This window comes from Miscanthus floridulus, chromosome 10 (assembly GCF_019320115.1).
Source record: "Miscanthus floridulus cultivar M001 chromosome 10, ASM1932011v1, whole genome shotgun sequence".
In the NCBI taxonomy this organism is placed as follows: Eukaryota; Viridiplantae; Streptophyta; class Magnoliopsida; order Poales; family Poaceae; genus Miscanthus; species Miscanthus floridulus.
In genome coordinates, this window is record NC_089589.1 from 30,364,266 (window position 1) to 30,383,909 (window position 19,644).

At 47.7% G+C, this 19,644-nt stretch overlaps 1 protein-coding gene and 2 pseudogenes across 1 annotated transcript; 1 reads left to right on the forward strand and 2 right to left on the reverse strand.

The window, feature by feature from the left end:
- Positions 1 to 215: 215 nt before the first annotated feature.
- On the reverse strand, positions 216 to 2,087 carry LOC136488336 (phenylalanine ammonia-lyase-like). The gene is made up of 2 exons (XM_066485304.1): positions 1,690 to 2,087; positions 216 to 1,548 (listed from the first exon to the last, which is right to left on the reverse strand). The coding sequence occupies exons 1-2, from the start codon at positions 2,085 to 2,087 to the stop codon at positions 216 to 218; spliced, it is 1,731 nt and encodes a 576-aa protein (XP_066341401.1).
- Positions 2,088 to 4,323: 2,236 nt separating this feature from the next.
- On the forward strand, positions 4,324 to 13,307 carry LOC136485466 (protein ACCELERATED CELL DEATH 6-like; annotated as a pseudogene).
- A 3,837-nt stretch (positions 13,308 to 17,144) lies between these two features.
- On the reverse strand, positions 17,145 to 18,974 carry LOC136488338 (phenylalanine ammonia-lyase-like; annotated as a pseudogene).
- Between the last annotated feature and the right edge of the window lie 670 nt (positions 18,975 to 19,644).

Below are 19,644 nucleotides of genomic sequence, written 5' to 3' on the forward strand. Positions count from 1 at the left end.
TTTTGTGCTGTGTTATTTAGGTCCAGTAACTCTGAAAGTGCAGGTTTGGGTACAACTTTTAAGTTGTGCCATTTAGGTCCAAATCTGTCCGTTTAGGGATTAGATCCTACGCGGCAATGCATGACAGCACCATAGGTCATGTGAGCAGCACATGAGGACCCTTTGCTATTCGTTTTTTTGCCGATAGCCCCCTATGCTTTCCATTCCCTCACTCTTCACCCCTTCCTCTCCCTTCCCTTCGAAGACATCGTCTTCAGACGACGCCGGGGCGCTGGGTCGATCGCCGTGAGAAAGTCCTTCTCGCAGAAACGAGCGCTGTGGAGGCCCCCCGTGGCGCTGGTGCTCAGGGTCTTCTTGGCCACCGTCATCCCGCAGCTCTTCACGGCGCTCTTCAGGTTCTGCTCCAGGTGGCGCAGGTCCACGACCTGGCACAGCGTGATCAGGAACGTCGACGACACGAGCTTCAGTACGTCGACGGCCTCGGCGGTCTTCCTGGACGAGATGAGGCCGAGGGAGTTGACATCTTGATTGTGCTGCTCCGCGCTCTGGACGTGGTTGGTCACAGGGTTGGCCAGGAACTGGAGCTCAGAGCAGTAGGACGCGATGGCGATCTCGGCGCCCTTGAAGCCGTAGTCCAGGCTCGGGTTTCGCCGTCCGGACAGGTTGGACGGCATGCCGTTGTTGTAGAAGTCGTTCACCAGCTCCGAGAACTGCGCGAACATGAGCTTTCCGATCGCCGCGATGGTAAGCCTGGTGTTGTCCATGGACACGCCGATGGGCGTGCCCTGGAAGTTGCCGCCGTGGAGTACCTTGCCACGGGAGACGTCGATGAGCGGGTTGTCGTTGACGGAGTTGATCTCGCGCTCGATGGACTTGGTGGCGGCGCAGATGACCTCGATCTGAGGGCCCAGCCACTGCGGCGACGTGCGGAGCTCGTACCTGCCCTGCTTCGGCTTCATCAGCGGGTCCAACTCGCCGAGCTTCTTGGCGAGCATCATGTAGGAGCTGCCATCCAGGATGTGCTCCATGATGGCCGCGGACTCGATCTGCCCCGGGTGGTGCTTCAGCTTGTGGGTCAGGTGGTCGGTGTACTCGGGCTTGCCGTTCATCACCTCGCAGAACACGGCAGACATGACCTCGGCGAGGACGGCGAGGACGTTCGCCTCGAACAGCACCATCGACGCGAGCCCTTCCTTGGGCTGCAGCTCGAAGAAGCCGTGCTGGATGCCGGCGATCTTGAACGCCTCCGCGGCGTCCACCTTCCTGCCGTCGGGCGCCACCGCCGTGGAGTTGGGCCGGCCGGTGACGAGTCCCGCGATGTTGGAGAGCGGGACCAGGTCACCCGATGCGGTGATGGTGCCCCAAAGCGGCAGGCACGGCGTCACGTTGGCGTTGAGCAGCGCGACGATCGTATCCAGGATCTCAAAGCGGATCCCGGAGTAGCCCTGCAGCAGGGTGTTGATGCGGACGAGCATCGCGGCGCGCGTGGCCGCCGCCGGCAGCACGTGGCCGTTGTCGCTGGTCCCGAACGCTCCGGCATTAAGGAATCTGTATATAGTAACAAAACACACAAAAACGTGCGACACAGGTAAGCAAGCCTGTCTTATTAATGATTACATTACAGCAAACAATTTACCGTTGGGAGGGAGTGTAAATAAAAACTAAAAAAATCCTTGTCTGATTGCTTACCGGATGAGCTCCCTCTGGAGAGCGCCGCCCTCCTTGGTTCTCCGGTGGGAGGTGGCGCCGAAGCCGGTGGTGACGCCATAGCTGTCGGTGTCGTTCATCATGCTGTTCATGACCCAATCGCTGCTGGCCTTGACGTGGCCGCGCGAGGACTCGTCGAGCTCCACCCTGGCCTCGCCGACGGCGGCCACGGCGGCAACCTGGGCGACGGTCAGGCTGGCGCCCTCGATCTTCACCAGCGGCCTCCTGTACTCCTCCACCATCAGTTTCACGGCTTCCAGGTGGCTCCCGGTCAGGTCATCGGCCGCCTTCACCCAGTTGAGGGCGTCGGCCGCCCGCGGCGTGGCCAGGCAGACACCATTGCCCCTGGCGGCGGCGACGTGTCCGTTCTCGCACTCCATATCGAGACGGCAACGAACTAGCACGGATGAGGTAGCAAGTTTTGACTGTGTCTGGAGGAGGCTTGGTAGCTGTGGTGGGCGTCTGGAGGACACATGAGCGCCCCGGCGTCGTCTGAAGACGGTGTCTTCGAAGGGAAGGGAGAGGAAGGGGTGAAGAGTGAGGGAATGGAAATCATAGGGGGCTATCGGCAAAAAAACGAATGGCAAAGGGCCCTCACGTGCTGCTCACATGGCCTATGGTGCTGTCATGCGTTCCACGTAGGATCAAATCCCTAAACGGTCAGATTTGGACCTAAATGGCACAACTTAAAAGTTCATGTACCCAAATCTACACTTTCAGAGTTAATGGACCTGAATGACACAGCACAAAAAGTTAATGGACCTACAGTGCATTTATCTCTATAGAGATAAAGAGAGAGAGAGAGAACTACTACCCTGTCGCTGGCTACAGAATAACTTATTTTGTAGCCACTTTGAGTTACGATAATTACTATGTTAATTTATGAGATTATAGTAACTCCTTACTAATTGATTTACTATAATGTTATGGTAAATATCCCCATGTGTTATACTAAGCTAACTATCGTAAATATGTATTGACACTATCATAAATTAGTATATAAAATTATCGTATATGGAGGTGGCTATAAAATAACTTAATTTGTAGCAGACTACTGAATATATTCTCCCTCTCTCTCTCTCTCTCTCTATCTCTCTCTCTCTCTCTCTCTCTCTCTCTCTCTCTCTCTCTCTCTCTATATATATATATATATATATATATATATATATATATATATATATATATATATATATATATATATATATATATATATATATATATATAGACACACACAATGTTCCTTCACTTTCTTTTAAGTTTGTTTATTGGTTCCTATTGAGATTCCTATTGGTCACTATAAGTAGGGGTTGGAAATAGGCCAAAGAAGAAAATATGTTAAAAAGTAATATTCACTACTATATTATTATTATTTTTCTGAAATGGGGATTTTTTTATTTGCAGAAGTGGGTTGTTCCCCTTCCTCAACAAGATGGTCTCTGTAAAAATAAAATTACAGAGGTGAACTATCTCCCAATATAGAACAATCGCTACCTTTGAAGTTCACTAGGTATTTTAGGAGACTTGAATAATTTTGGACCTCCTTTTGCAAATAAATGAGGCTATCTCCAAAAATCCATTTTGTTATAGTGATTCTTCTCAATCTAACGTGGCTTGTCCTTATAGGAGTTGAAACTCCTTAATTATAGGAGTCGAAACTCAAATAAATTCCATGCCAACATACAACTCCTAACTCGGGTTATGGTCAGTTTTGGAGGCTTGGATCGATACTTCCGAAGCCGTGGCTCTCTCATTCAGACTCTAAATTAAGTGTTTTATTTACATATCTAAATAATCTCGACAAGAGAAATGTAATAACGAATTTTTTTTGAAATTTGATAAAGTTATCCAAACCGGCCTTAAATTACCAGGCCAGTTTTCCCAAATCATCATCCGTGCTGGACAATTTTGATCGTCACAACCACTTCCTATCCGATCGACCTGCATACATGTAGCTTCAGGAATAACATCTATCACTCAGGGACGCATGGCTACCGGCGAACAGTGCTTGTAGTTGTGGTGCACGCATGGCCGTGTGTCTGAACAATGCCATGCCGCCATGCGATGCACACGGCCACGCGTGGCTACCGGCGTACTTTTCTTCGGTACGTCATTTTTCTCTACCTAAGCTTAGCAGACTAGTACTTATTGACCATGCAGTAACTTGGCTGCCATGCGCAGTACGGTGTGGCGACGGCGACGGACTTGGGCGTACACGCAGCATCCATGAATGAATCTAAGGTCTCATGTGACCGTCCAGTGATATTACGCTTGACACGCTTCCTAGTCACACGTACCTGTCACCATGAAAGCTATATATGTGCTTTCCAAAAAAAAATTATCTAACGTTCTTACTCCTTGGCCTCAACATCAACAACACATATAAGAGATATATCGTGCAAGTGTTTCAGTTCATCACATTGTTGACTGTTGAATTGTTGATGTGTGTATGCGTAGTGTCGTGGACAACTCCTTAGTTGCGTAGTAGCTTCTTGATGTGACTTTTAGCCGGCCGGACAGTCCGTGCGCCACACAACTTGTCTGCATGCATTTGACACCATTCCGCAAGAAAGACCATATATATACCTCCCACCTCGCCTGGCGCAGCGAGCTGCCAACCGCTTTCACAGGCCGGATGGATCCTCAGCAGCAGTCCATCCAGCTTGCCGCCGGTGCTTCGCCTGCCGGCTCGCCTGCAATGGCAACGCCGCCGCCGATGCAGCAGCCGCCGCAATGTGACCATGAGCGCATGGTCGTCGGCAACATGTGCCCTTCTCTCTATCTCGCCGTCTACAAAGGGAGTATGGCCGAGGTCACGGCGCTGCTTCTGCAACAACACGCCGCTGCGATAGACTGTCAAGCCACAGGTAACTAACGAAACAGACCTAAACCTTTTTTTTTTCTTTTCTTTCTGCTTCCAAATTCTTCATTTGGCTCCAAGAATTAATATTTGAATTTGAGTCCTGGCCAATAATAACTAGCTGGTTATTTTAGGTGATGTTAAGTTTAAAAGACTCAATTTTTTTTTTTGGTAAAAAGACAAAGGATAGAGGGGAGGATGATTGAGACCTATATTTGGTACAAATTTTGAACGTTGAATCCCTAATATTTCATAACAAAGGGAATAATACATTAATGAATGGTAGGTTGGCATAGAAGGAAAGGTAACAAATTAAGATTTGGGTGTTCTGAAGCCACTAGTGCTCACACATCCGTTTACATTGGAGTCGCACTAGCCTGACATATTAGCTGAGAGAATTCAAACAAAATCTTACTAATTTTTAGCAGCTAAATATTACTCTCATCATTGCAAATTATAAGATATTTTTGGCTTTTTTAGATATACTAGCAAATATGCCCGTGCGTTGCAACGAGAGAGAAAAATTATAAAATATTCATGAAAACAAAAGGAACGGTACATATCTATATTTATGTTTTACCATTTATATAAAATTTAAATGCTATAATTTATTTTAAGATTATCATATCATCCATAATACAAGCTAATGTTAGCAAATAATATGATAATGCCCCTAAGTTTGTATCAAATTTAAAATATAATGTTGATATATTTTTATGTTACAAAGCACAGAGATATTTTCATACTACTTATGCTTTGATATAGTTAAATATTGAGTTCCATGACTTTCTTTGTGGATCCATAATCAATGGTCTGTCAACGAGAGGCATCTCTTGATTTTTCATATGGTAACCCTTATTAGGGTTTGCACTATGTATAGTTTAGAGATGTAGCACCCGGTTTTAAGAACAAAACCAGATACACACCATATGTGAGTCCAGGATGTCAAATCTCACATATAGCTACAAATAAGGGTAATATCATAAGACAATGCTTATTACATAGCGTATTAGTATAAAGATTATAACCTCAAAGTATAGACAGCGGAAAGACAACTCTGATCTTCAGGCGAAGACTCCAAATCTATAGGGACAACTGACTGGTTGACCACAAGCCTAATTCCTCCAAACTCTAGCAATCCGGTACCCATCCGGGATTTTTATCCAAATATTTGAAAAATATAAAGCAAGCGTAAGTACATGTCGTACTCAACAAATATAACATGGGGTTCATGAGGCTCAAAAGGTTGACACTGGTTTAACTGCGATTAGCTTTTAATTGCCACAATTTTAGCAATTGAGTAGCAACAAGTTTATCACAAGCTCATAAACACATGATCAGGTAAACATGAATAATGAATAGCATAAACAGTAATCGTTAATGTGCATCTTCATCATCCATATCATTAGTGTTCATCGTCTATTCCGCAAATGTTCCAAGGCCGCTCGTGACCGTGAGCACGACTGATATATCAGTTTTACACTCTGCATAGGTTGTACACTTTCACTGTGAGTCGTGATTTACCCTTTCGCCCGAGGTTGCGATCCTCTTGACCCACTACCAAGGAAGGTCGGCAGGGTTCACTATGAAGCCTTTCAAAGGTTCGTCTAATAAGTTAGGGCCATTAGATTCACTCGACAAATAGATATAGAGCCCCCCTTCCCGATGGCACAATGACGCGCAGCCTATACTCAAGGGGACAGAGGCCGTACTATATCCGATTCGTTAAGCCATTCTTACGCCAATAAAGGTAACCACTAACAAGCTAGAAAAGGTCCTCATACTGAGCTAAAGCCAGAGCCATATAGCCCTACAGCTGTACTGTAAGTCCTAGATGATCACTTACAGATAAGTCCTTAGGGAGAGAAATCTAGAGCACCATAAAAATAGCTCAATGCTCTAGCCCCCTTGTTCCATGTTGCTAAAAAGCATCTTTTAATGTTTATTGCATATTACATTAGTCAAGTGACAAGATCATGGTTGTAGTTGAGTACTAGCATCATACTACCCAATGCAATAACCCAAAGGTATCAAGGTACAGGGTAACAAAGTGCTAGAAAATCCTTAGTGACAGTCAAGGTAGACACATGCAATATGAATTAAGTGATTAAAGGTGTATAGGATAACAAGAAAGATCCCATGCTATACTTGCCTTAAACACAGATCCTTCGGTACGCTTTAATCTTCAACGTTCTTCTTCTTCTTGATTACCACGTATATCTCACCGGCTGGACAAAATTATAAAGCACCACACAAGCATCCATACAATCATACACGAAGCAAACAATAGAACTAAATCAGAACAGTACATCAATCATAGAAAAATAAGTGAAAGACTTTGAAACACGATTCCACGCATCGCTACGAACACACAGTCGCAAGAAGCACTCTAATCGGAGCTACGGTGAAAAAGATACATCTACCGATGGATTTACTTTATACGTGGAAAATAAAACTATAGGCTTCATTTATTTTAACTATATAAAAGCTTATATAAATTGAATTAAGTTAAATTTAGATTTGAATTATAAAAACAAATCATATCTTATTTATAAAATCCAGTTGCATAATTACTATCCAAATTAGAAGTTAAACCATGCAATTCTAGTATTAGTGACATGATAACCACTGTTACTAACGCATAGATCTCGTCGCTATGAATTTAACGCAACTTGAATGGGTCAAAACAGATCTAAAACGCAGAAGATATGAAATAAACAAGATTTCCTTTATTAAAATAATAGATTAAATCTACCCTCAAATTTTAAAAGTTTGAAAACATATTTAACTGTGGTATGAACATGTAGATCATGAAATTACGAACCTAACGCAAGTTGAACGGATCAAATCGAAGTTAAAACGGAGAAGTTATTGCCTAAAGAAAATAGTGGCAAAACTGTAAATAAGTGAAAACGTATTTTGGATCTAAACTGATCAAACTACGCTCTCCAAAGAAGAAAACGGATTCTGTGATTACGCTTTGGACCGCGGGTTCGATAATAGAAAACGCAGGGGCTCTTTTGCAATGTTGACCGGCGAAGGGGTATCAAGCCATATCGGCCGTTAGATCTGGATCGAACGGTCTGGATTAGTACCGAGAGGGGAATTGGGGAAGCAATTGCCGGAACAGTGGCCGACGGCGGGATTTCTCGCCAGCGTTGCAATTGCTCGTCGGAGTAAAAGGGGATAACGCCTACGGGCTCAATTAGGCTCGGATTTTGGCACAGGGAGCAAGATTGGGAGGCACCAAACTCAATTCGGCCACTTACAACAGCTATTGGCGAGTGGAGCAAGCTGGTGGCGATCTATGGTGGCGTTGAAGCAACTGCTACGTGGCGCAAGACAGCTCAGAGGGAAAAAAGGGAAGAAAAGGGTCTCAGCGTGCTCAAGGAGTACTCACGAAGCTTGGGGATCTTCTTACCGTGACGGAGGGACGACGGAGTGACCCGGCGGTGATGGCTTCTTCTCGGCGGGGTCGGGGGGCGCTAGGGTGCAGCTGGTGGTCCTAGGCCTCAGCGGGGACGAAAAGGAACGTGGAGGATCGCTATTTAAGGGTTGGCCTTCGTAGGGCACAAGGCAACGGCGGAGGACGGGGCAGCGCGGACTCGGAGGGCGGCGCAGAGTCCATTGCGGGGACGGCTCAAGGTGGGAGACGGTCCTGACGGGGCGGACCCACCTATCAACAAAAGGAGGACGCGGGGACGGGCGGTCAGAGAGACAAAGGGAGAGAGAAGCGCGCCGGTGCGGGCTGCTGCCTTCGGCTGAGCGGATGGGCTGCCGAACTGGGCCGAGGCGCGAGAGAGAAAAGAGCGGGCCTCTGCTGGGCCTCAGCGACGTTGTGAAGTAGGGAAAAGAGAGAGCCGGGCTGCGGGGGAGAAAAATATAAAAAACAGGAGCAGGCCAACTGAGGGAAGAGGCAAGTTGGGCCATGCAGGCCGAAAGGGAGAGAGGGGAGGAGAGAGGGTTTCTTTTTTTTCTTTTCTATTTCTTTTCTTATTTCAAATTCCAATTCAAATATGGTTTAAATTTCTTTGAACCAAATCAAGTTAAATATTAATTCAAATATTCTTTTCAATTCAAATAAAAATGGAAAATTTTAGTAGGCTTTCAAAAATAAAGTTTATAACTTTTTAAATTCTTTCATTTCCCAATTCTCTTTTATTTCAAAGCCATTTTTAATATATTTTTCAAAAGCTTTTTAAATTCATTTTGAATTTTGGATTCAACCACTCATTACAATAAATCAAATGCAAGGGCATGTATGCTCAAACATGTTGCTACCTTATGATGAATTTTAATTAAATGAAAAATTTTATTTTCCTATATTTCATGTGTACAAAAATTCCAACTTAAATCTTTTTAGCCCTATTTCTAAAAATTCAAATTTTAGGGTGTTACAAGAGACAAATTCATTTAGACCGGACCGATGGCAATCTGTTTAAGATTTCAGTTCATAATTTGATTGGTCAAAGCACAACTGCAAACAAACAGCAAGTAGCGGCCGGGCTCGCCGATTTTCGTTAGTTCATCCGCTGAGGACGCATGCCTGTCTCGATCATAGGTCGATCTAGCAAGCTCCACTCCCTCTATTTGCCGCACCACGGTGCCTCTCCGCTCACCGAACGGCGCGCGCAGCCCGGACACTGCCGGGTGATGGCCTGCCTGTGGATCATCAGTACCTGTCCAGTCCACCTCGTCGCCTCTGACGATGACGCCGACAGCGACTACATATCTACGACACATGGCTCAGTGACAAGAGCAGGCTCAGCCTTCCATTCACCGATCCAGGAATCTAGGGGCCCCTTGTCCATGTCTTTGGAGCATCGGCGACCTCACCTGCCTGAAGCCTTGGGTTGGGGTGGCAACTCGATGACCATGTGCACGTGGCCCTCGCCGTGCAGACATCCAGGACGATTGATACCCCGTTCCTTGCACAGCTAAGCTAATTGATGGTGGTGGCTTCCAATGACAAGAGGTGGGGAGAGACGGTTTAGGACGGGGAGGAAGTTGACCGGTATGGGGTGGTTGTGGATGACGTCGTCCCACTCGCCGTGCTCCGTGAGGAAGATCCTCGTCACCAAGTTTCGGTCGGCGATGAGAAGCTGGAAGGAGTACCGGCGTCACCGATGACGAGCAATACAATAGATCCTCACGGTCAGACTCGTGGTCAGTGGCACGGACGGATGCGATGGTTTTGGTGTCCGAACATGCGAGAAGATCTCGATGAGGAGATCGCTCATCGTTGGGATGTGCAGCGGCTCTAATCAACCATCGTCGTCTCGTGACATGTGTCCACACGTCGACTCTATCACGCTAGTTGCCCCTGTTCGCTTGGCTGATAAGCCATGGCTGAAAATACTATTGACTGATTTGTTATAAGAGAAAAATTTGTTCGTTGGCTGAAAAGTATGGCTTATAAGCCAAACGAACACGGCATAGACTAGTAGGCAAGAAATACTAACCCAGACCGTGCCATACCTCGGCCGAGCCAGAATCCTGTGCCATGGCCGGACCATCAGCCCGCGGGCCTCTTTGGTCAACTATACCCGTGTGGCGACTTTGTTGACTGTTTGAACGGTCAATATTCAAATCAAATGTAGATGGCTTCTTATGGGAAAGCAACGTCAAAGAGACTTCCAAGCATGTCCCCGTCATGATGCCTTCTATCGGAACACTTGTACTTACAACAACTGATTTCACGGCGACACAACTACCACAAAAATACGGGACACACCACCTTTCTTTAAAATAAAAGAAATCTATAATTTTAGGTGAGAACGAATAAATAGCACCAACCTAATGTGCAAATTTCAAATCTTTCTATATCTTACCTTTTTATTTATTTTAAGTTTTCCAAAAAAAATAAAAGCACCAAGGCAAAATGACTGTTATTATTAATCTTAATATTACTTTTGGAGACTCATTTTGGAGCTACCATGATAATCATCATCTAGCTATAACGCACTAAAGGAAAGAATTGTATAATTCTCACAAAAATAAAAAGCACGTAGTTGTGCGGTAGGTGGCTTAGGAGCAAATAAGGGTGAAAGATGAGACAGGGAAGAAAGAGCTGAATACTAAGGCACCGTCAAGCTTCTGCGATAGTTGTTTGATGAGTTGGTAGTGAAATAGCAAATAAGAGTAACTCTAGCAGCTCCTCAACAGGCTCCTAAACCATATTTTTGAAAGGTCAGGTCAAAAACACAAGTTGAGCAGGGCTCCTACTTAGACCCCATAAAAATAAAAAGGCTCTTAAATTCTCCCCACGGGATCGGACCTCATTTTTGGGAATCTAGATGAGGCCCATATTTTTCAGTTTCAGTCATTTATCTCCCCGACCTATCTGAAACTAAGCTCGCTCGAGCACTCGCTACACTTCCTGACACTCCTCTTGCCGGGTGCACTGTTTCTTACGTCCCTCCCACCCACCCAACGCTCTGTGTGGCCTACCCCAGTGACTCCTCCTCCCACTCTCCTGTTGTCGTCCTCCCCTTCGGTTCCGCTAATGGCGTGCCTCTCTCCAGCCTACTCCCTAGCGACTCCCTTTCTATGTATAGAGACATTGTCGGATCCATCCCCCTCATTATTCTCCCCCCCCCCCCCCCCCCCCCCCCCACACACACACACACTGTGTAGCTTAGGAGGGAAGAATAGAGAATGACTGAGCAAATGTGCCAGTGTCTATTAGAATAGATTTGAGAGCTCCTTCTATAACAATAAAAAAATCATGCCCTCAAAGTAGGAGGCCCTCAAATCAAAAAGTAGGGACTTGAGGGCTCCTCTCTCGAAAACCCCGGTCCCTAACCTATCCGATGAATTTGGCTCCAATGAACTCGTCATTTGACACACGAATTCGGTTATTGTACTAATTTCCTGAATACCGTTTCAGGCGTTGTTTATGCACGGTCAGTGCGACATACTTGAGTTGACTGCGGAGAGGAAACAGCTCTACACGTGGCTGCGGAGAAGGGCACCATGAGCTGATCCGGGAGCTCTACCGCAGGTTCAAGGACCAGGGCCTCCTCTCTCGCCAGAACTCGGCGCTGGACACGCCGATGCATTGCGCGGCGAGGGCTGGGCACGCCAGGGCAGTCGCGGTCCTCGTCGAGCTGGCCAGGGACCGGGGCGAGAACATTCTGGGATGCAAGAACGAGGCAGGCGACACGGCCCTGCACCTGGCGGCGAGGCACGGGCACGGCGCGGCGGGTGGAGGTGCTAGTCTCGGCGGCGGCACAACCGGCGGCCGAGCTGAACAACGCCGGCGTGTCGCCGTTGTACTTGGCTGTAATTAGCGGCTCGGTGTCAGCAGTCAGAGCGATTATTACCAAGTGCAAGGACGCGTCATCGATGGGGCCAAGCGCACAGAATGCTCGCCACGCTGCCGTTTTCCAGAGCTCAGGTTAGTTGCTTGTTGGATTCTTAATGGTATTACTGGAAGAAAAAAATAATTGCAGTGAACTAATGTGTTGATCATTTGCGTGCCTGCAGAAATGGTTCACCTGCTACTGGAATGGAGGCCAGCCTCTGGCCGACAAGTCGGACAGCAGCGGCAGCAGCCCGCTCCATTTCGCGTCGTCGGACGGCGCGATCGCAGCATCGTGCGTGCAATCCTGCGCGCCGGGCCGCCGGGAACGGTGTACAAGAAGGACTCGAGCGGCCTGTCGGCTCTCCAAGTCGCGGCGCGGATGGGACACCACCGCGTCGTGACGAACTTGCTAGGGAGCTGCCCCGACGCCGCCGAGCTCCGTGACGGCAATGGCGGGACCTTCGTCCCCACGCCGCGGCCCGGGGGAGGGCTCTCGTGGTGTCGCTCGCCACAAGAATCCCATGCTGCGCGGCCTCCTGGACGCGCAGGATAGGGAGGGGAACACACCTCTCCACCTCGCGGTGGGGCAGCGGGATCGACCGGCATCGTGGTGGATCTGCTACGCAACGGCAAGGTGCGGGCCAATGTTCCGAACAACGATGGTCACACAGCGTTTGATCTCGCCGCCGGAATCAACCACCAGTTTCTTCAAATGGTAAGCCTGGTGGTCGCGCTAGTCGCTTACGGGCACAGCTCCGGCCGCAGAGGCAGGACCAACTGGAGCAGTGGGTTGGCCGCGGACAAGGTGCAGAAGGGGATACAGAACACGTCGGACAGCCTCGCGGTGGTGGCCGGCCTCATCGTCGCCGCCGCGTTCGCCGCCGGGTTCAACTACCCGGGGGTACGGCGGTGAACGGCAAGGCGAACCTCAAGGACGAGACTATCTTCAAGAGCTTCCTGCTCTTGAACACCGGGGCCGTGGTAACGTCCATCGTGGCGGTGGTCCTGCTCGTCTATGGGAAGGCGTCGCGCTCTGCCGGTTCGTGGAAGAGCTTCGCGGCGGCGCTGCAGCTCTTGGTGGTGTCGCTCGTTTGCATGATGCTGGCCTTCAGGCGGCTCTGCTCTCCGTGGCGACCACGAGGGCACTCAGTTACGGGTTCGTGGGTGTATACATGTGCATCCTTGTCTTGCAAGTATGCATCACGGAGTGGCTGGGGCCTGCGACGGGGTTGCGCATGATTTGGAGGTTTCACTGGAAAGGAAGAAGGCATGTCGACGTCAACGACAGTATCCGTTCGCCAAAGCTACCGTACTCAATTTACAACTTTTTTCATTTACAAGTTTCCTAGTTTCTATAGGTTTTCAGGTCATCTTTTCATAAGACAGGGATCCAAGGACACCTCAATTGCTCCATCACCATCTGCTCTTTATTATTAGAGGGGAAAATGCCATCTGGGAGTTCGGGTACTCACGTTGCAAGACTGAGCCTATGGCTCATCAAATTATTGAACTTGATGTATTCTTATTTGATCCAAAGAAAAGCAAAAAATAGATGAAGAGATAAGATGGACCTTTTAGACACATGAACTACATATGGCTTTGTAATGTTGGTGAGACACATAAATCTTGTCATTAGCTTTGTTTAGTTTGTAAAAATGTTCGTGCTCCAATGACGATGACATGTAATCTATATATTGTATATGCATTCCGTTGGCCAACATTGGTGGTTCTAAGTATCTCATATTTAGTTTCTAAAAAGCTTACAATCGCGAAAACAAGATTCAAACATAATGGTGGGAACAAAAGATTTCAAATATGAAAACCATTAACAAAGACAGTAGAATTAGGCAACCACATATGTTAATCATTAGCAGAGGAGGAGACGTATACATTTGGCAAATGTACTCCGCATGACTTAGTCATATATATAAAAAAACAAAGGAGTATGCATTTGACATTAGCAAGGAATAAAGTTGGATTTGCATATAAAATAGCATTTCTCTATTGATAGTTGCCTTCTTCCAACTTGATCTGTACTAATGCATAGTGATTTTCTAAGTCTTTGTCCATACAATCAAAGCAATATTGAGATCATCTTATATCCATTATATATCTTGAAATTTCTTCACTCATGCATTCTTGACTCATTCTTCGATACTTGAATCAATACCAATTAACTTATCAATCTCTTCTTGTCCATGCAAAGCAAAGACCACTATTGAGATCAAACTATATTCTTCTCTTTCTCTCTTTGCCTTATCAATCATGCTTGCTTCTTCTTCATGTAGTACATGACTTGAGTTGGATATGCTCATTTGCAATGGAACCAATTGAAGCACTCACCAAACTAATTAGTTCCTTTAATTGTTTTGTCATCTAACCCACCAAAACCCACTAGGGGACTTGGATGCACTTTCAAACCAATTTTCGAAGCAACTGCACAATCACCACACGGTGCTCCATAGAGCCACAAACTCTAAGTCGTCTAGGAGGTCAGCAGCTCCAAGAGTGACAAGCAAACCCGCTTGCAAATCAACTACCTAATGCCACTCAATCGATCTCTCCACTGTCCAAATGTTGACCCTCTTGCAGACGAGTAGAAATAGAGCTTCTCACCAACTATACAACTTTTCCAAGTGGCCAAGAGAAGCTCCACGCCGACCACTCCTCTATATATAGAGAGTACCAAAAACTAGTCGTTATCCCTCTTCTTCCCACGAGATGCAACCTGTGGTCCAACCGGCCCAAGGCGGTCCGACTGGCCATCTCCCAAAGGTAAGAAAACGGTACACTAGTAGAGAACGACATTTCATCCATGGCCAAAAGTATTATATTCCCGGTTTAAAAATTGCAACCGTGACTAAAGGGAGGACTTGTACCTTTAGTCTCGGTTTGTAATCAAACTGGGAACTAATTCTACCCTTTAGTCCCGGTGTAACGGTTACCGAGATGTGTCCGAGGCATGTCAGTGCGAGAATCTTTAGTCCCGGTTTGAGACATGAACCTGAACTAAAAGTGTGACTTTTAGGTCCCGGTTTGAGACACGAACCTGGACTAAAGGTACCTTTAGTCCCGGTTTGTGTCTCAAAACCTGGAGTAAAGGTGTCTCCAAACTGAATTTAAAAGGAAAGCGTATCTTATCTAAGTTTGATGTGTGGCGGTAGGTGAGGATGGTAACGCATGCAAGAGCTGAAGTGGGGAGGTCATATGTTCGAATCTCCACATCTGCAACTTTTTTTTACCCAATAAAACACCTCTAGTCCCGGATGGAGGAACCGGGACTAAAAATCAAGACCTTTAGTCTCGATTGCATAGTCCTGGTTCCCAAACCGGGATTAAAGGGGGTTGTACCATAGGCTTGTTATAGTAATATTACAGTGCAGCACCTCGGTACTCTTCTATGGTCAAATCAAACTCTTGATTGATCCATGCTGATCTTCACAATAGTAGTAGTAATACGCAGCACGACATTAAGCAATAACACAAGTGACCAAGAACAGATGTACCGATACTTTGGTCTGATGCAATGGTAATGACATATACAATATGATAAAAGAATTAAGCAATTGGCTAGGGAAGAAAAATTGGCTGCAAGGTGTAGCCGAAACAATCGTTACACAGTAAAGTTGCCAAAGAGTGTGTTGACGCGAATCTAGCCTCAAAACCTAAGTGTTTAGAACACATGGATTGCAAAGGAACATTTTGGCATGAATCTGCATGAACTGGTCAGGCCGGTTTTCCTAGGGGTTTTGCTATAGATTGGTAATTATCATACTTACTTGGTGAAGAGCAGTTATAAGGTTTACGAGCAAATTAGAAAAGGATACCCCTATTGCGTTTAAGTGATGGCTAGTTTTTTTAGCAAACTTGCAAAGAAAACTATCAGAACTCTCACCTGGGAGTGACCTCGTTATGGTGTCAACATCAGCGGGTTGCCACCCTAGGTTTCCCGATAAGTCTAGAATGCCATCTCTGGCCATCGGGTCAGAGTGTGAACTATAAGTAGGGGTTGAAAATAGGCCAAAGAAGAAAATATGTTAAAAAGTAATATTCACTACTATATTATTATTATTTTTTCTAAAATGGGGATTTTTGATTTGCAGAAGTGGGCTGTTCCCCTTCCTCAACAAGATGGTCTCTGTAAAAATAAAATTACAGAGGTGAACTATCTCCCAAAATAGAACAATCGCTACCTTTGAAGTTCACTAGGTATTTTAGGAGACTTGGATAATTTTGGACCTCCTTTTGCAAATAAATGAGGCTATCTCCAAAAATCCAATTTGTTATAGTGATTCTTCTCAATCTAACGTGGCTTGTCCTTATAGGAGTCGAAAACTCAAATAAATTCCATGCACAACTCCTAACTCGGGTTATGGTCGGTTTTGGAGGCTTGGATCGATACTTCTGAAGCTGTGGCTCTCTCATTCAGACTCTAAATTAAGTGTTTTATTTACATATCTAAATCATCTCGACAAGAGAAATGTAATAACGAAATTCTTTTGAAATTTGATAAAGTTATCCAAACCGGCCTTAAATTACTAGGCCAGTTTTTCCCAAATCATCATCCGTGCTGGACAATTTTGATCGTCACAACCACTTCCTATCCGATCGACCTGCATACATGTAGCTTCAGGAATAACATCTATCACTCAGGGACGCATGGCTACCGGCGAACAGTGCTTGTAGTGTTGTGCACGCATGGCCGTGTGTCTGAACAATGCCATGCCGCCATGCGATGCACACGGCCACGCGTGGCTACCGGCGTACTTTTCTTCGGTACGTCATTTTTCTCTACCTAAGCTTAGCAGACTAACTTATTGACCGTGCAGTAACTTGGCTGCCATGCGCGGTACGGTTGGCGACGGCGACGGACTTGGGCGTACGCGCAGCATCCATGAATGAATCTAAGGTCTCATGTGACCGTCCAGTGATATTACGCTTGACACACTTCCTAGTCACACGTACCTGTCACCATGAAAGCTATATATATATAGAGATAAATGCACGGTAGATCCATCAACTTTTTGTGCTGTGTTATTTAGGTCCAGTAACTCTGAAAGTGCAGGTTTGGGTACAACTTTTAAGTTGTGCCATTTAGGTCCAAATCTGTCCGTTTAGGGATTAGATCCTACGGGCAATGCATGACAGCACCATAGGTCATGTGAGCAGCACATGAGGACCCTTTGCTATTCGTTTTTTTGCCGATAGCCCCCTATGCTTTCCATTCCCTCACTCTTCACCCCTTCCTCTCCCTTCCCTTCGAAGACATCGTCTTCAGACGACGCCGGGCGCTGGGTCGATCGCCGTGAGAAAGTCCTTCTCGCAGAAACGAGCGCTGTGGAGGCCCCCCGTGGCGCTGGTGCTCAGGGTCTTCTTGGCCACCGTCATCCCGCAGCTCCTTCACGGCGCTCTTCAGGTTCTGCTCCAGGTGGCGCAGGTCCACGACCTGGCACAGCGTGATCAGGAACGTCGACGACACGAGCTTCAGTACGTCGACGGCCTCGGCGGTCTTCCTGGACGAGATGAGGCCGAGGAGTTGACATCTTGATTGTGCTGCTCCGCGCTCTGGACGTGGTTGGTCACAGGGTTGGGCCAGGACTGGAGCTCAGAGCAGTAGGACGCGATGGCGATCTCGGCGCCCTTGAAGCGTAGTTCCAGGCTCGGGTTTCGCCGTCCGGACAGTTTGGACGGCATGCCGTTGTTGTAGAAGTCGTTCACCAGCTCCGAGAACTGCGCGAACATGAGCTTTCCGATCGCCCGCGATGGTAAGCCTGGTGTTGTCCATGGACACGCCGATGGGCGTGCCTGGAAGTTGCCGCCGTGAGTACCTTGCCACGGGAGACGTCGATGAGCGGGTTGTCGTTGACGGAGTTGATCTCGCGCTCGATGGACTTGGTGGCGGCGCAGATGACCTCGATCTGAGGGCCCAGCCACTGCGGCGACGTGCGGAGCTCGTACCTGCCCTGCTTCGGCTTCATCAGCAGCGGTCCACTCGCCGCGCTTCTTGGCGAGCATCATGTAGGAGCTGCCATCCAGGATGTGCTCCATGATGGCCGCGGACTCGATCTTGCCCCGGGTGGTGCTTCAGCTTGTGGGTCAGGTGGTCGGTTGTACTCGGGCTTGCCGTTCATCACCTCGCAGAACACGGCAGACATGACCTCGGCGAGGACGGCGAGGACGTTCGCCTCGAACAGCACCATCGACGCGAGCCCTTCCTTGGGCTGCAGCTCGAAGAAGCGTGCTGGATGGCCGGCGATCTTGAACGCCTCCGCGGCGTCCACCTTCCTGCCGTCGGGCGCCACCGCCGTGGAGTTTGGGCCGGCCGGTGACGAGTCCCGCGATGTTGGAGAGCGGGACCAGGTCACCCGATGCGGTGATTGTGCCCCAAAGCGGCAGGCACGGCGTCACGTTGGCGTTGAGCAGCGCGACGATCGTATCCAGGATCTCAAAGCGGATCCCGGAGTAGCCCTGCAGCAGGGTGTTGATGCGGACGAGCATCGCGGCGCGCGTGGCCGCCGCCGGCAGCACGTGGCCGTTGTCGCTGGTCCCGACGCTCCGGCATTAAGGAATCTGTATATAGTAACCAAACACACAAAAACGTGCGACACAGGTAAGCAATGCCTGTCTTATTAATGATACATTAAGCAAACAATTTACGTTGGGAGGAGTGTAATAAAAACTAAAAAATCCTTGTCTGATTGCTTACCGGATGAGCTCCCTCTGGAGAGCGCCGCCCTCCTTGGTTCTCCGGTGGGAGGTGGCGCCGAAGCCGGTGGTGACGCATAGCTGTCGGTGTCGTTCATCATGCTGTTCATGACCCAATCGCTGCTGGCCTTGACGTGGCCGCGCGAGGACTCGTCGAGCTCCACCCTGGCCTCGCCGACGGCGGCCACGGCGGCAACCTGGGCGACGGTCAGGCTGGCGCCCTCGATCTTCACCAGCGGCCTCCTGTACTCCTCCACATCAGTTTTCACGGCTTCCAGGTGGCTCCCGGTCAGGTCATCGGCCGCCTTCACCCAGTTGAGGGCGTCGGCCGCCCGCGGCGTGGCCAGGCAGACACCATTGCCCCTGGCGGGCGGCGACGTGTCCGTTCTCGCACTCCATATCGAGACGGCAAACGAACTAGCACGGATGAGGTAGCAAGTTTTGACTGTGTCTGGAGGAGGCTTGGTAGCTGTGGTGGGCGTCTGGAGGACACATGAGCGCCCCGGCGTCGTCTGAAGACGGTGTCTCGAAGGGAAGGGAGAGGAAGGGGTGAAGAGTGAGGGAATGGAAATCATAGGGGGCTATCGGCAAAAAAACGAATGGCAAAGGGCCCTCACGTGCTGCTCACATGGCCTATGGTGCTGTCATGCGTTCCACGTAGGATCAAATCCCTAAACGGTCAGATTTGGACCTAAATGGCACAACTTAAAAGTTCATGTACCCAAATCTACACTTTCAGAGTTAATGGACCTGAATGACACAGCACAAAAAGTTAATGGACCTACAGTGCATTTATCTCTATAGAGATAAAGAGAGAGAGAGAGAACTACTACCCTGTCGCTGGCTACAGAATAACTTATTTTGTAGCCACTTTGAGTTACGATAATTACTATGTTAATTTATGAGATTATAGTAACTCCTTACTAATTGATTTACTATATGTTATGGTAAATATCCCCATGTGTTATACTAAGCTAACTATCGTAAATATGTATTGACACTATCATAAATTAGTATATAAAATTATCGTATATGGAGGTGGCTATAAAATAACTTAATTTGTAGCAGA

Excerpts from the sequence above, each read along its gene's own strand:
- LOC136488336 (XM_066485304.1), bottom strand. The coding sequence starts at position 2,087 with ATGGAGTGCGAGAACGGACACGTCGCCGCCGCCAGGGGCAATGGTGTC. Across the intron at positions 1,549-1,689 it reads CTCCAGAGGGAGCTCATCCG|ATTCCTTAATGCCGGAGCGT; the intron begins GTAAGCAATCAG and ends TACTATATACAG.